Source organism: Myxocyprinus asiaticus, chromosome 12 (genome assembly GCF_019703515.2).
Source record: "Myxocyprinus asiaticus isolate MX2 ecotype Aquarium Trade chromosome 12, UBuf_Myxa_2, whole genome shotgun sequence".
Taxonomy (NCBI): Eukaryota; Metazoa; Chordata; class Actinopteri; order Cypriniformes; family Catostomidae; genus Myxocyprinus; species Myxocyprinus asiaticus.
Window position 1 is genome coordinate 28,932,794 of NC_059355.1, and position 18,500 is coordinate 28,951,293.

General features: G+C 37.6%; 1 protein-coding gene across 1 annotated transcript; it reads right to left on the reverse strand.

The window, feature by feature from the left end:
- Nucleotides 1-773: 773 nt before the first annotated feature.
- Nucleotides 774-2,548, reverse strand: LOC127449173 (forkhead box protein D3-like). Its single transcript, XM_051712415.1, has one exon. It carries the CDS (start codon nucleotides 2,298-2,300, stop codon nucleotides 1,194-1,196), a length of 1,107 nt encoding a protein of 368 aa, XP_051568375.1. The 5' UTR covers nucleotides 2,301-2,548; the 3' UTR covers nucleotides 774-1,193.
- Nucleotides 2,549-18,500: the final 15,952 nt, after the last annotated feature.

Below are 18,500 nucleotides of genomic sequence, written 5' to 3' on the forward strand. Positions count from 1 at the left end.
AAAACTAAAATTGTTACAGTTATTGTGAAAATTATGTGAATTCGCATATCAAAATAAGCGTTTTGTAACGTTAATATTTAAAAATGAAATGAGCTCGTGTGTTATTGCAGGATTTTTTATTTTTATTTTATTATTATTTATAATTTTGATTTAAAACCTAATACATTTAGAAATATCGACCACCATTTGGGGGGTAGGACTGAGTTAATTCTTAAGAATAACTCGCAGAAAACGTCTGTGTTCGAAAAGTAGAGTAGCTTGTCTTTTTTCTTTTCTTTGGTTTTTACTTTGTATCTATTGTGAACAATCCCTCACTTGACTAAAGTGATGTATAGGCCTCATTGTTTTAGAACACATTTATTCTGATTTGAAATGAGAGCTATAGGTTTAAGATTTACGCATTTCAATATAGTAACAAAATTCCATCAAATTGAAATGTGTACTGTTTAACTAAATTAAACTAATACAATTAAACACATTTCGTTTTTATTTAATTTAAGATTACTTAATTCAATTGACGGAAGTTTATGAAATTGAAATGCTTAAATATTATTATTGTTATTATTATTATTTGAGTGTAAGTCTGAATACTTCATGTCTTAAATCCAAAATATAGCCTATAATGATCAGTTACATTTAACCATGTGTCTTATAACGTCTGTAGTTTCAGGAATCATTTATTTGCGATTTAATTAAAGCCTAATTTGACCTGATTTTATAAAATCGATTCTGTCTGAGATGTGTTGGATTGTTTTCATATTTATTAACAAATGAAGTTGATTTACAACACAATATAGCTACATAGAATACATATATTTAAATGTTATAAACATACTTTTTTCAGTCTTTGAACAAGAACAATTTCATGTTTCATATTGAAAACAAAGCAAAAAACAGTATTCGTGAAATAACTTTTCTCAGGATACCTTGAAAACCAAATAATGAAAAATAAGGCTCAATCAACTCTGTCATCCAATTTAACAACGAAATTAAAACATGTAAATGAATTTCTTTGTACAAATATTTACAAACATTACCTGTACTGAAAGCATTCCTTTTTTGATTATGATTTTTTTTCTTTCTTTCTTTAAAGTCTTTACATGGCTAGATTGGGGCGGACGAATTGTCCAGTGCTGCCTACAGTCCGTACTGTGCCTTTTTATAATAAAATATGTGTAAAAAATGTTTGATTATCATTGAGAAGGCCATTTGGATACCGCTGTTGTGGACACTGTGGGTAAAAACTGTCCAGAGATTATGTTTGACGGAACGCTGAGAATGGGCGCGATGGCAGCTGATGTCCGGGATAAGGACAGGGACTGTGCGCTCAGTAAAGCGGACTGCACCGTCACGGGCGGCCGCAGGAAAGTCTGTGCGCTCGCAGAGCTGCTGGAGACACCGATAATATTCTCTATGCTGAACGATGGTCGACTGGAAGGCTCAGATTTGATCATTGACGCGGTGCTTAGGCTGTTTAATTGTAACTGGAGACTTGGACTCAGATGGGAGTTAAACGCTTTTCTGTTCAGTTCTGCGGAGGATAAGAGAGGCACCGCCGGAGGGAGCATCGGACCCACCGGGGGAATGTACGGGTACTGCAGAGCGGCTGCAGGGTGCGAGTAGGCGGCCGGGTGAATTCCATAGTGGCGTCCGTAAGGATTCCCAATACTATATGCCCCAAAACTCTGCATCATGAGGGCGGTCTGTTCCCTGAGGATGTCCGGCTGATGTCTCTTAAAGCGTTTCCTCCTCCTGAGAAAGCTGCCGTTGTCAAACATATCTTCCGACTGGGGGTCGAGGGTCCAATAGTTGCCTTTGCCCGGGTTGCCCGGTTCCCGTGGGATCTTGACGAAGCAGTCGTTGAGGGACAAGTTGTGGCGAATGGAGTTTTGCCAGGCTGGAAACTTCTCCCGGTAGTAAGGAAAGCGGTTGCTGATGAACTCGCAGATGCCACTGAGCGTCAACTTTTTCTGCGGGCTCTGCAGGATGGCCATGGTGATGAGGGCGATGTAGGAGTAGGGCGGCTTCACTAGGCTGTTCTTGGGTTTGTTTTGCATGGGACTGGAGGAGCTCTCCTGAACATCCCCCTTGGACTCGCCCTCGCCGGCGCTCTCGCTGCGTTCCTTCACCTCGATCTCCTCCACCTCATCTCCTTGGTCCTGCATGCATTGGCTCTCGCAGTCACTGTCCCGCTCCATGCTCTCGTCGCCCTCCCCGACTACGTCGATATCCACATCGTCAGCTGTGAGCACGGTCTGACCGGACATGTTGCTGGCACTGGTGCCTCCAGACAGGGTCATCACCGCTCACTTTACTGCTGGAGCAACCAAAGGTAAGAGCAGTGGTCAGATCAGGTGACGACCAATGGCTATAAATGCAGGTCAGTCCTGGCCTGCCGGTAAAACTTAAACTTAACAAAATAATTCTCCAGTCCAGTGGCTTCTGATCTAAACTGGCCTGTAGGCACACCTCGTCTCGTTTCGACTGTATTTCCTCCAAACTTAAGAGTGATTTTGGACCGAGGAGTCAAGATGACGCACGCTTCTGAAGGAAGGCTTTAAGGACTGTCTGATAGATTACTTTTCACTTAAAGATATACTATCAGCCCCGTCACGTGACCCGCTGACGTCAGAGGCCGCGCTGTTATACCGCTGAGCTGAAGTTGTTTCATGGATTTGTCAACAAAAGGGAACAACAGTAACATCGGCTCTGTTAGTCCGTCATAGACCATTTAGCGGTGGCGGATGGGAGAGAGAGAAAAGAAAATCGGCCTGCATGACTGAAATCATCTCCAGAGCTGATGTGCATTCACTCGCCCGCGCCAAAACGAAAATTAACTTTTCTTAGACCAATTATATTGAAAGCTGCTGAACGAAAACGTCTACAGCTAAGTTAATTGAATCTCTTGTCATTATATTGTGTGCTCGAATATTGCATGATAAAAACAAATAGTTCAAAGTATTGTAGTTTAATAATACAATTCCTTTGTAGTTACTGGAGAAATAGTGCGCATTAATTCAAACAATTCTTTAAAAACTACTTTATTTTCTGTGTACTTGCACTTGAGTGTTTCTGTAGACGTCGCAACACCGATTTTGTTAAGTGTGAAATAAGTGCAAAAACAATGGAAATCTCTAAATAAAGGTCTTTCTGAAGAGGTGTTAACGACCCTCATCATTGCTCGTGTTAACATATGAATAAAGTAGGAAATGAGCGCGCGGGTAATGCATAAGAGCCATTCACACGCGCACAGGTGAGCGACGCATGTGGGATATTCCCAAGTAAAAGAAAGCGGAGAGGGCATATGTAACCTCTTTTAACATTTCCTGTATCGTGTGAGAAAATGTTACTCAGTGTCACTGTGCTTCATGGGAGCTGCATGGTACAATTATACGGTTTTAGTTGCATGCTCTTGTTGCTTACTAATATTTGACAGATAAAACATGGATTTGATTTTTCCATTTATCGTCGATGCACAGAAAAAAAAAAGAAAAAAAAAACTTCAATTGTTAGATGCATCACTTATTTAGTCACAAATAATAAAACGTGTTATTGGTGTGATGCTTGGGAGTGTCTGTCCCTTTTGTAGCTTAATGAAAGTAAAGGCTATTGAAATGACGCTAGAATCAATTAGGCTATTCTTTACCTCAAATCTATTTGGGCTAACAAAACAGGCTGTATAAATGGCTTGACAGTGAGACCGGCATTCCTTTACCGAATCGTCTATCTTGGCATCTATCGGTGTTTACAGCAGCTATGCTCTAAAATTGTTGTAATAACGAAGCTTATTACGTTATTATTAAAAATCTTACTAAACTAAAAAAAATAAGGTAGGCTATAGTTAATACTTGTTAATAATATCAAATATTATTATAAGGCTTATAAGAGAATATTAATATTATTTATTTATTTATTATTATTATTTTATAACGGTAACCTCAGCTCGTTATACAGTGGTTATTATGTGTTATTTTCCGTACGCTTGTTTTTGTAGGATGGCATTTAAATTGAAAACCTGGCCGCCACCTTTTACCCCGACCTTTACCTTTGCTTACCATCCTTCAACTCTCTAAGGAACGCGTGCTTGTGCGACATCTTTGAGGCTGTTTTTGCACAGGCCAATGAATGAGATTAATTAGATCATGTCGTTAGTAATGGGATAGAAGGGTTCAGGCAAGCAGACTCGTGTGATGCCCCGTTTGTCAATATACGGGCTACTTAGAGGATGAAACCAAGACACATAAGGCTGTCAAAAGCCAATGTTTGCTTTGGAAAATATAGCTTTTTTTGTTGTTGTTGTTGTTGTTGTTGTTGTTGTTCATTACGCATTTGTTTAATAGGCTAGCGTAGCCTATATAAACTATACACAAAATTGTTCAATTGTTTTGTTGAGTAGATATCCATTCATTTTACGCTAGCAATTAATTTACAGGTAGTTGTAGGTTGGGCGTCAAGGCTAATTGCGATTATGGTTTAATTATAAGTAGGCTATAAATACAGGCTTAGGCCAGTTGTCCGAATTCGTTTCTGTTTCTGTTGCATTTTGTAGAATGAAGTGATTTGTCAGTGGCTTAAAATGTAAAAGACCATATATCTCGAAATGATATCACCATGGATGATATCGCCCAAAAGGAGATCAAATTCGTCCTCTCTGTGATCTTATGAAGCTCCATAAATCCGGCTTTATACCTTCGCCGGTTGTTAATGAAATGTACATTTAAGCACACATGCACGGCTTAACCCGACAAAACCTTTTAGAATAATAAGCTAACTCTTTCCAGCACGAACCTATTAGGAGACGCAGGTATAGCAGGTGACGGTGCGGATACAGTGTCTGAATGTGATTACCCAGCAAGGTCAGAAACAAATAGCAAAGCAGGATCGAATTTATGCCTAATTAAATCGCAGAAATAAAAGAGATAGAAGGGGGAATTGAAGGGCGTAATAGGGATTGTGTCCATTCAAAGAACTGCGGAGCAGACGATGAAAGGATATAACCCACATGAAAACTGAACTTGAACCGTACGGATGCTTCAGCCTACAATTTGAAAGGCATATTAATGCAACGCGGATTACTATTCGTGCAAATTAGCGTATAGCCTGATACACTATTTAACAATCACTAATATAGGATCTTTTAACATCAGATTAAATAAAATCTAAGATTGTTCCTGTCAATAATTACTAGGCTATATATTTCGTTGTAATAGATTTATCATTGTTACCACCGAGATAATGTTTAATAATAATAATAATAATAATAATAATAATATATATATATATATATATATATATATATATATATATATATATATATATATATATATATATATATATATATTACATACACACACACACACACCATCGGGCGTGTTTGATTTAACAAATAATGTCTATGATTCCAATGCTCACCACACTGTTCCGTACTGTTTGTCATGAATTTATGTATAGCCTATGTATAGCCTAAACTAAATAAAGCTTTGCATATGGCTGCGTCTAATGTGAATGGCACAGCTTTTGCAAAGAAACTTCTCTAAAACTGGTCATTTTGTTATGTGAACGCAGTTTCGGGCAAGCTTGTACAAGTGTAATAAATGAATGGCTTTGTTAGCGCGCTTTTAATTACGGCTATTGTACCAATTATTTTATATCAACTCTGCATTATCGGCATGTCAGTTTTAATAAAAAGAAGCCATTTGAAGCAAAACTGTTCGATCTCATCTAGAAAGGGAAGTGTCCAAGTCATGCTCGGGTTAAAAAATGACTTTTCATTTAAATGCAATCCTTAATTGGATTTTCTACGGTCGACACCGTGATTCCCCAAGGCTATACCCACCAGGATCTCCGTTTTTTTTTTCTCTCTCTCTCTCTCTCTCTGAATTCACCCTCTTGAAGAATCCACTCTATCAACCTGCAACTTTCTGTCAAACAATATGATCCAGCTCATTTTTAACAGTCTCTTTTGCGGTATCATCCTGCATACTCCCACCGCACAGTCGAACCAGCAAATCAGTGTTTTCTCCGCAAATGTGGATGAACAGAAAATAATCGCTTAGGCACACAAAATAGTATATGACAACTGTATCTCAAAAACGTTTCGAAAAGTAAGTTTGCTGGCAAATCAGTGGACGAATCGAGATTTGGAATTGCGACTTTCCTGAATAAAATAAAATCAGGTCTGCAAAACAACTCATTTTCATATGGAATTATTGGTATTGAAGTCAATCTGTTTATCGTGGTCACAATATCGTAACATTATGTAATTAGGCCTAACTTTATTATTTTAGCGTTTTTCTATACAAGACACTTGAGTGCTATCAAACGGTTCAATGAATTCAAATATATTAATAAATGAAAAATATATATATATATATATATATATATATTATAAAAACATTTTTTATTATTTTTTAATATATATTTGACGATATATATATATATATATATATATATATATATATATATATATATATATATATATATATATATATATGTTTAGTAAATATTGATCAATTTTATGCTTTTAATATGTTTTTGTGTTTTATGGCTCAAAATATTTCTTCTATAGTTATTGCTATTAATTATTGTTAACAACAAAATACAGTGGTCTGTTGGGTTGAATCACCTTAATAAAAGGTCTGTTCGAGTTTTTAACTGACTATAAATCTTAGAATAATACATTCTACTGTAGCTGTTACGAAACATTTACTAAGTTGCCGTGTTAAGGCCTAATAAATTATTTGTTAATACTGGTTCCATGGAGGCTAAATAAAGTTTAATTTGGTCCATGATGTCGAGGATGGGTGCAAAAATGACACCTTCATACAGATTGCCATGCCCATGCGCATAGTTAAGCATGTGTGATGTTGCTCGGCTTGTGCGTTCATTGTTATTGAGATGAAGACTGAAGTAGCACATTAGCACGACGAAAAAGTATTTGGGTTTCATCTCAGTAGGCTACGAAGCTGAACTTCCTGCATAACTGTTCTTCCATCCAACATCTCACAGTTATTCATCCTCATTATACGTCCAGTTTGATCATTTTTGCTTTCAAAAATGAAAACCGTGTCGTACCCTTTCAGTGAAGCATAGAAATATTAAATCACAGCTTGTCAACATCCAAATATTCATTTATTTATAGCTTGCTCATCCTGCCTGTAGGCTAATTGTAGCCTAAGTCTTAGGCTAATCCCGAAAAAGTCTAATAGACAGACTAGAATAAAAAAAAAGTTCTTACTCATTGTGTATGTTTTTGTAGGCTATGATCTTTAAGATCAGCTGACTCGCGACTTTGTCTTTCTGTTTTTAAATAATAGGCTGTTAATCGGAAAGGTTCTCATATCACAGAAGGCTGCACTTGATGGAAATCAGACTGTTAGTCCTTAATTGAAAATAAACGTAAACCTAGTATAACTGGAGTTTCATAGCTCACACATGTAGATCTAGGTATGTAATTTAGACTGTCCTACATTCAGTGGTTATAATATTATTTATAAAATGCTTATTTGTTAACCAATACACGAATGACCTGTAGCCTACCTGCATATATGAACGCAAATATGATGTTCCTCAAAAATGGGCTACATACCTGTAATTGCCAGTGACATTAGTGAATTGTAACCTATTATATCCAGCCTTAAAAGTTTTAGGCCTAAAATATGTAACAATAGAACGAAGCGTTGTTGTATTATTGTGTTGTTCACTGACCGAACAATTTCTTTTCCAACTAGAATAAGTGTCCAGAGTCGATGCAATCAATGGCTCTAATTCATTAGGTCTACTCAAGTTTATATCTTAGGTGGGCTATGGCCCTTGTCATTAGCCAATAATTCTTCCCATTTGGGTCTCACAAGTTCTCTCTGTACTTTAACAAATGCCCCCGGCTATAAATACTAATGAAATATCTTTGGCTAATTTAATTTTGCCGGTAGACTTGTAGTTATGGCTGAACTTTCCCATGAGAGGGGCTGATTGAAGGGTCTCAGATCCTATAACGGAAGGGGGAAAACATTCAGAGCATTTCCATAATTACTCAATTGGCAGCCTAATGACCTTCCAGAACAATAAAAAGATCTCTTCTTGATTCCATCTTTCATGCTGACATTCACTAGATTTCTACTTTATATGTTGAGAGTTCACAAGATAACAAGTGTACTTTCTTTCTTTTTTCTCGCCATAGAACGATTATCCTCTGCACATCTCTTGCTAGCAAATGAAAGAGATCTGCTTGTCGCCCTTATCTCAAAGTTAGATAATTTATGGCCTTCTGGGGTTATACAGATGGAGTTCGAGCAAATACATTTTCATGTTGCGTTTTGAATGGTGGGTCAGAAATAAAGGGCAGCATAATTAAAAAAAATCACAAGTCCCCCGCGAATGTAATTATGTCCTGCTTTGCAGAGGGGTCTGCATCCAAAAGACGCATTGTTCTTAGTTTTTTTTTTTTTTTCTTCATGTGCATAAAGACTGCTGTGAATTATTATTATTATTATTATTATTATTATTATTATTATTATATTTTTTATTTATTTATTTTTATTTTTTGGCCAGTGAAAATAATCATGTTAATTTGGAAATGGTTGCATCACATACTCATTGTGCACGGGGATATTCTCAAATGAACCATATTCATAAAAATAAATAAATAAATAAATAAGCATGTCAGATTAAGTTGTTGCCGTAGAAATATTTGGGTCAATATAATTGGATCTATTTTAATATAAACATGCACTGTGTGGTTTGTATTTCGCTCTCCATCCTAGCAGAACCATACACCAAGACCATTACGATTTTAATATTTCTGTTATTCAAAGAGCAGTTGAGTGACGATCAATTTAAGGATAAATTAGGCTATGTGCAGTAGGCTACTTTACACATCACTATTTAGTACTGGTTTTTAAGACATTATAGCATTCTACTGTTCAGAAGTGTATATACAACAACAACAAAAAGTCTAGAACCAGCAAACTAGACTATATAGGCTAGTACATATATTTGAGAGTAAAACTGAATGCAAAGCAAGCAATTATTTAATGACACATTGTTATTGCTATTGCTGTATTTAGCAATGTATCAATAAGATATTTCAAAATGTGCCTAAAATTCCTTCAGTTATCCACAATGTTTTGCATGCACGATTCACAGATTAATTCAGAAATAGGTAAAATGAAGCTAACTGCATTACACATTTGTCTGACTGAATTTGTTTTAGTTTTACTGTCATGCCCAATTAACAAGCAGTCTATTGCAAGCTACGATAAGATGGTTTTTAGCCAACAAATGATATCAACCCTGAGGATCTTTCTCAGCCTTGTCAATGTGAGTGCACTGGATTAGACTCGCAATGCTCAATGCAAAAAGTCAAAAGGGAGAACATTGTAGGCTACTGTATACATAACTAAAGTGACAGTCTTTAATTTAATTTTATTTATTTATTTTTTATTTTTTAAATGGGCGGTGAAATTGTTTTGTTGGACCATAAATTGTATTGCTAATGCTGCATGCACACACCTAATCGTGTGACAGTTCATGGCACCATGCAACACCCTTAGGCTGATTCACCATTATGTGCCATCTGTTGGACAAAATGGGAAATGAGTAAGATGGACAACAAAGGAAAAAGCATTATTGACAAAGAAAATAAAATATTGAGCTGTTTTCGCAAAATCAAGCAAAAGACAACTGAACAATAATATTTTAAGATGTGCACAAAAGAAAATCTTCTGTGCATGACTACTGAATCATATTGCATTCACAGTCCATGAAAACATTTTTTCTCAAAGCTAACTTTGCTCATTCCACTCTAGTTCCTCAGTATGAAAAGTTTGTGGTGTAACTTTGTGAATGACTGCTAATGGCCATGCGTTGGGTGTTGCTCATGTTGTTTCCAGTTGAAAGGTCTTCTATTAAGAGCAGGAACTTGTTGGGAATCAGGCTATTTTTATTATTTAAACACATAATAAAATCATCAAAGTGATGTGGCAAACTGTCATTTGGCAGTCAAGAACCTTGCCCTGGAATCCCGTGGCTCTCAACAGCCCAGCAAAGGACTTGCTAAATGGCTAATAGGACCATGTGACTTGACTTGATAAGGGGTTCAAAACAGCAGATTTAATTATCATGTTAGAATTCTTCATGAAAACAATCTATACTAGAAATTAGAACTATTCCTGTCAGATGACTTGCATCTGCAAGTAATTCTATTTGGGACAACCAGTCCCCTTCTTTGAATGTTGTCAAATGTTTATAAAGTGCTTAATCTGGCAGATGCAATCAGTGAAGCCTGCAGTAATTGTGTGCCGGCGTCAGCACCCAGGATTCACCGCCCAGATGCCTTGATCTTTATGAAAGCCTTAAAAGCCGAAACACTATCATGGCTAAAGAAACCAAGGCCATAAGTAACTAGTATTTTGCTTTCCACAGTAGTGTCTTGTGTGCGCTGCTGCTGCTTTTTATTTGTTTATTTGTTTTTTTTTTTTGCATCATAACTTTTGTGTCAGTCATAGGTAACACATTTTTAATTTAACTGATCAGGAGTTTTCTCATAAGCTTTCTTACTGGAAGGTTGCAGAGCTCACTATTCAACTAAACTACTGTTCAACCTGGTCTCATAGTGTTTGTGTCCCATGGTAAAATTTCTGTCTCAAACTCTTTTAAGCATCCTAAGGGTGTATATTCAGGTGCGCTATATAAATCAATGTACAAGCCCAGTTAGATATTTTGGAGTTTTCTGTGCAGACTGATCTCATGGGAAAATCAGTGACAGGAGGTCGAATTTCTTGTCTGCTAAAATCAGTCCATGCTTTACAAATTTTCAAACTGCCTCCCTTGGCCAAAGCTGGAACTGCAATTGTATGCATATGCACCTTCATACGATGTTGCGCAATAAATGAGCAAACATTATACAAATGAAACAATTGAGTAGTAATTACATGAATATACTCCAAAACTGTACTGAGACCAAAACAGAGTTATTTGAATTCTTTGCTAATGTATTATCTCACTATCCGGGAATCAGAAGGTATTTCTGGGACATCAAAGGTGCAGCACAGGTGATTTTAGGGGTGCTTTTACCACGTGGTGGTGCTTGTTCGCATTTCAACACAGCGGCTCTGAATTGGGTAGAAAATCATTCGGAATAATACGCGATTTCCCGTGTGAACATGTTGTTTGGTGGTAAGTCTAAACTTTTAAGTGTTTTAAAAGTGTTTTTGTTATTATTATTATTATTTATTTATTTATTTATTTTCAGTTTCTTCCCTACAAAGGTTTAATTCTTCCCTCAGTGTTGCTTTTCGTTATCACCCTGCCTTGGGGCAACAGTGCATAGTGACCCCCCTCTACAGCCACTAGTCTGTGGAAACCACATATTAAATTTGCCTGGCATAAGTCACTTCATTTAGAACTGAGCTAAATTCCTCAGTGGGTCATTCATCCATGTACAAAGTATAGACACACATCTCACACAAAGAAAGCTAGTGAAGCATAATATTGAGGAAGTTACATACATTTCAGGCTTTGTCGGCTATGTCATGCTGTTTTGTTTCACTTAGCTGAGGGACTTATAGAAAAAGGGTGGTATGGATGTACTGTGTTTAGGATTATTGTCTAAACAGACTTCTCTTCATAAATATACCAGAGCTTAATAGTTTTCTTTTCACTTTTTTATTTATTTATTTTGCTATTATTGCTTCATGCAGCTCTAAGTGACTTCATGGTCAATTAAGTTCAACAGGTAAATTCAATGCAATTATTTGTTTCTCATATTATTCTTTTCATTATGCATGTGGATATTTGATTGTTTTATTTTATTTATTATTATTTCTTAAAATAATGTTTTGGCCAGATTAATAATACATTTAACTGCAATTATACATTATCTTAGCTAATGACAAATTTATTGAGTCATACAGACCATTTATTATGAGGGCATTTCACACTATGAATGAAGGAAGGTGATATTGCACACTTGTTTTATTAAATGCATCACAGAGGCACAAGGTCATTATCATAGTGCCAAGAGAGTAAAAAAACAAGAACAACAACATGTTTTTCATTTAATGAAGAAGATTTCATATCACCAGTTAGATTTGACATTGAGAGGGTTCACAATTTAATTTTGTGTTATTCATGGGTGGAGTGTCTACAGTACAGCATTTGTAATTTAGATAAACATGCAAGATGGAATGTTAAATGGGAGATGGGTGATTCTATTTGATGAGAATAATTATCTCATAAAACAATAAAATCAACTTTCTCTCCCTCCCCCTCCCTCTCATATACTATATATATATATATATATATACACACACGTATACATTTGTTAAGAAGTGCTCTCTCATTAAGTGCTTCTTTCACTTGCTAATGTTGTTTTTGCATGGTCCTTTTCCTGACCCAAGGTTACAGTTGGAATATTTCTATGTCACACTTTGAATATATTAATTGAAGAACCATCAGGCACTGTTTGTGTTCTCTCACTGAAGGCAGCCGCACCCCTTTGCTTGATATTTCCAGGCCCCTCACTTGCGGCTGACATAGAGCTCTAGTTTCACATTAAAATTAAGATGAGATCAGGGGAACAAGTCACAAAGGTCACTACCACAAATGACAAGCCAAGCTTCTGGGCAAAAAATACCCAGAACACACCATTTCAGAATACTGTGGGGATTAAAGTGTCCCATACTTAGATTATAAATGCATAATATGAAGTGTCCTGAAAGTTGCTAATAATTAAAATAAATAATGAGAGGCAATTATGAACATACACTTACTAACCACTTTAGTAAGTACACCTGTACACCTACGTATTCATATGATTATCTAATCAGCCAGTCTTGTGCAAGCATTGCAATGCATAAAATCAGGCAGATATGGGTCAGGAACTACAATTAATATTCACATCAACCATCAGACTGGTGGAAAAATGTGATCACACTGATTTTGACCATGGCTTGATTTTTGGTGCCAGATTGGCTGATTTGAATATTTCAGTGACTGCTGATCTCCTGGGATTTTAACGCACATCATCCTTCAGAGTTTACTCAGAACGGTGGCAAAAACGAAAAAACATCCAGTGAGCGGCAGTTCTGTGGAGGGAAATGCCTTTTTGATGACAGAGGTCAACAGAGAATGGCCAGACTGGTTCGAGCTGACAGAAAGGCTACGGTAACTCCGATAACCCCTCTGTACAATTGTACTGATCAGAATAGCATCTCAGAATGCATAACATATCAAACCTTGAGGTGGATGGGCTACAACAGCAGGAGACCATGTCGGGTTCCACTTCTGTCAGCCAATAACAGAAAGCTGAGGCTGAAATGGGCCTACCATCTGTGTATCTCAGCAAAAATCGAGATTCGTCAGACCAGGTGATGTTTTACCAATCGTCTACCATCCAGTTTTGGCAAGCCTGTGCCCACTGCAGCCTCAGTTTCCTGTTATTAGCTGACAGTAGTGGTACCCAGAGGTGTCTTCTGCTGCTGTAGCCCATCTGCCTCAATGTTGGATGTGTTGAATGTTTAGAAATGCTTTTCTGCATAGAACTGTTGTAATGTGTGGTTATTTGGGTTACTTTCACCTTTCTGTCAGCTTGGACCAGTCTGGCCATTCTCCTCTGACCTCTGTCATTAACAAGCCGTTTTCGCCTACGGAACTCCCATTCGCTGGATGTTTTTTGTTTTTCGCACCATTCTCTATACACTCTAGATCAGCAGATACAGAAATACTCAAACCACCTCGTCTCTCACCAACAATCATGCCATGGTCTAAATCACTGAGATCACATTATTTCCCCATTCTGATGGTTGATGTGAACATTAAATGAAGCTCCTGGCCCGTATCTGCTTGATTTTATACATTCAACTACAGCCACATGATTGGCTGATTAGATAATCGAATGAATAACTAGGTATATAGGTGTACCTAATAAAGTGGTCGGTGAGTGTATGGGTGGAGATAGAGAAGAGGTCTTTTATTCAGTCGAGTGTCATATTTGCATGTAGGGAAGAGAATGAAATAATAGAATACTGTAATTTTTTTGTTTCTTTCATATGGCATTATGAAGATGCAGCATTGTTATGCCAACAAAATATACTGCTTGATATGCAAGTTAAAAACCATTTGGCTAATTTACTGTAAAGAATCTGCTTGAAATAATGATTCATTTGCAAATCGGGCATTGCTAGTTCTTATTCTAAACTGCCAACAGAAATACAGGACACACATGATTGCTGAAAAATTCTTAGGGGAAATTTCTCAGTTCATTTTGGAGCGCTCGTGCACAGTGCGTACAGCTACAGACTGATCTTAACTCCACACGTGTTGTTTAACTGACACTTGGTGCGTGTGTAACTCAGGAGGTATTTATACTTGAACACTTTATGCATTTTCACTGATCGGATAGCTATCCTATCATGAAAAGGCCAAGTGTAAATGCCCTCCAAGATGCATTCAGATTAGAAAATGCAACACATAACAACTGTTGCCTTTTGTACCACAATCATTAAAGCAATTTTAGCAGCCTACTGTTTTTTTTTAGTTTTTATTAGCTACATAAAATGCTCACAGAAGTGAACACTATCTGTTTTGCAGAGATACTTTTATCTGGTCACTGAATGTGCGTACCCAATTGGATAGTAATCCAACTGATCTAAATGTGTGAGTGAAGGTCCTCAGAGTCTATCAATTATTATCATTAACCTCTTCCTTTTTTTTTTGGATTCACTTTTGACATAGCACTTAGAATTGTATGGAAATCAGATACCTAACAAATTAGAATGTATAAAATATCATAATCAGATGTTTTGCCTACCTCTGTTATCTCTGTTTTGTGGTACAGTATGTGTTTTTGTGTGGACAAACATGGCTTAATCACCCAATGATAGTAAAGCACTTGACCTGTGTTGAGAGTGGAACTGTTGACTGTGAGTGGTTTCACATTCCTAGTGGGATCATTTGTTTCATCTGGTGAAGGTCTTTGTTTCCCCAGTGCTGGCAGGACCAGATTAAGAGGTGCACACTGGATGGATGACTGCTGGCTGAATGAAAGATTGGCATAGATGTCTGCTTATTTACTCTTACAGACATTAGCCTGTCAGAACAATAAACCTTTCCTGTTTTTGATTCTCAGCATTTCTCAGTCTCATTCTCAATCAGTAACAAGAAATTAATTTAGTAAAATTTGTAATGATTTGTAATGATGTCAAAACTCCTGCCTTTTTTAGACCAAGTCAGAAAAATTCCAAATTTTGAAAATACATAATATTGTAGGTGCTGTGGTGTAGCTGTTAAAGCATGTGCTGTAGTGGTGGTTAAAATAAGAATAATAAGTATATGGCAAAAAGATTTGAAATGGGGTGATTAATACACACACACACACACACACACACACACACACTCGGGTCACCTTTGTTTTGAGAAACCTTTCAAAAGACCTTATTCACGCTAGCGCCATCTTTGACAACGAGGCTGTTAGGGATAGACTTACCATCTCTTCAATGGCTTGAAAGGTTTAAAGCTGCATAAAGCTCCTAGATCACATCTGATTTTCCACAACTCATGTTGTCTGGATTTCTTTGTATACTAAATGTTCTTGGACAGATATTTTATCAATGTTTTGTCAGCGGAATGATCCAAAAACACTTTAAATTGCAGTACAGCCAGTTGAAGAGACTGTAAGTCTATGCAACACACTCTCAATGCGAAATCATCAGGATTCGTATGACTTTTCTAAATTTGGCTTATTCCTATGATATCGTAAGACTGCACACGTTTGAATTCCTACGATTTTCACTACAGCCAATGACGTCGCTGGACTTCGTTTCCATCTAATATGTGACAATTACTTGCTTCTGTTACATACAACAGCTTCCTATCATGTTTACACACTCTACTGATCGGTTAAGTTTAGATAAGGGGTTTGGGTAAGGGCATTATATTAACCCTTACCAGCCGGGGCGTTCAAATTTGGGAACAATTATTATTATGGTTCCTGTCTCAGTATCTTCGCCGTCCAATCACCGATTTTATTTCTGAAAACTGCCAGATACTCATGACAATATAAGCTAAAAGCACATAGGATTGGTTAAGGGGTTACTGGGCGTGAATAATAAATGTATCGTCATCATCGTCATCCTCCATCTGCCTGGGCGGAGCCAGAGAGGATATCCTGGGAGACTACCTCCAGTGTTGGACTTACTGCTTCAAACTGAAAATTGAGGCGATATTTCGAGGTAAGACAAGCTATTTAATGTGTTGTCAACATTGTCTATTGAAAGTCAAAACATTTTAGTTACGAAGCATTTATTTGTAGGAGTAACGCTAGTTATTTCTGGAAAAAATGACATGACTGTCGGCATTCATCGGAAGGCAGCTAGCCTCTATTTTTCTGTGAAACTTGCTAAATGAACATTAGCTAGCAATACTATGTAAATTTTTAGCTAAATATCAATAACTTTTTTGGCCAATTTTGTCACTTGTGGAAGATAGTCAAACCTTTTTAGTTATGAAGCATTTATCTACATTAGCTAGTTTTGTTCTGGAAAAATTGACGTGACCGTCATCGGCGGTAACATTTTTTTGCCAATTTTGTCGCTTGTGAGAAATCCGCCAGAAGTAATGTGAGACAGAGAGCAGACGCTGTTCAGACCTGCCTGGAAACTGGCTTGCTAGTTAGATAAGTTATCTAGCTTGTTGATTTTCCCATGTAATAAAAAAAAAAGGTACATCTCTTTCTATAATTTAGCAGATAGCCTTACCCATCCATCACACAGACATGATTTTAGATTGGGTGTAGCTTCCTGTTCAAGTGTAAGAGGGCTGTCTGCAGTTGGACATTCTGGTTAGTCTGCAAGCCTTTGGTGACTATTCAGTGTACAGATTTGTGAAGAACACACTGCTGGCTACCGATTGTGTACTTTTTTCTTTTGTAGAGATGGATAGAGACTATGGCTCCCTGCTCAGCACCCTCAAGAGGAGGAGGCAGCTGAGCACACAGGAGCAAGATCTGTTGGACCAGGAACTACTGCAGGAAGACCTGGGCCATGAGGAGATGGAGGATGAGATGGAACCTGATCCCCAGCCAAGACCATCAACTGGGTATGTATGAATGTGTATGTATTGTTTGTTTCTATTTCTCATATGACTGATACTCACAGTAAAGCGTAAACCTTTCCCTGACTCTGTTTCTTATCCCTCGTACTCTGACATCGATTCACAGGCACCAAAACCTCTCCCATTTAAGCCTAGCTGTCCATTCAGTATTGACTTAGGTAGTGTGTGTCAGGCTGTGCGGTCAACATATGATGTTGCAAGAAATTGACTTTTTCATGCTGTTTTTTACTCAGGCTGTAGTTGCTGAGATATGCAGCATTACAAACCATCAGGGGTGGGAGCTCGTCGTAAACTTGTCCATCATATTCCAACTACCCAGGAGCTTGGATGGAGGTGACCCCCGATGAATTTGACAGATTTCTTGGGTTGCTCATTTACATGGGGTTTTCAGTTCTCCCTGATTCCCATCGTCATTGGGGAACCAACTCACTTCAGGGCTCGTGGGTGAGGGGATTTATATCGTGTGACCGCTACAAGGCTCTTTTAGCAGCTCTACATGTTGTTGACCCTACCACAGAGGATAATCAGGATCACCTTAGGAAGTTGCATTATCTTATGGACCACCTCAAACAAAAATGCCAGCAGCTCTTTCAGCCTAACCAAAATCTCGCAATAGATGAACGTATGGTCAAGTCTAAAGCTCGGTCAGGATTTAAACAATACATGAAGGGCAAGCCTGCTCGGTAGGGTTTTAAATTATGGGTGATTGCAACAACAGACTCAGGGTATACTCTCGACCTTAATGTTTACACAGGTAGTCATGATGGGCATGTCACTGACTTGGCCACCAAAGTATTTGAATCGTTACTGCAGCCATTCAAAGACAAGGGCCACAATGTTTGGTTTGACAACTTTTACACGTCCCCAGCTCTTATGGTTAAGTTGTTAGAAATGGGAACTATTGCCTGTGGGACATGCAGGGTGAATCATAAACTGTTTCCTGCAGAATTTAAAGACATCAAAAGATGGGAATGCAAGACAGCTCGTGGGGGTATGAGGTGGTGTAGGATTGAGGGGAATATACTTGTAATTCAGTGGAAGGACACGTGTGCAGTTACATGCCTTTCTAATTTCCACAATGCGAATGGCTCAGTCGAAATTACTAGGTTTGTAAAAAATGATGGCGACAAAAGAACAAAAGAAGTAGCCCTCCAGCCCACTGTCATCAGCGATTATAACAAAAACATGGACGGTGTTGATAGGTCAGACCAAATGATAAAATCTTACGACATCCTACAAAAAACTCAGAAGTGGTGGAAGACACTTTTTTTCCACTTCATAGACATTGCTGCCGTCAATAGTTTCATATTGTTTAAGGAATGGCAACACATTCACACCAGGGGATGAGCATAGACCGGTGAACTTAACCCAGATAGATTTTAGAGAAAACC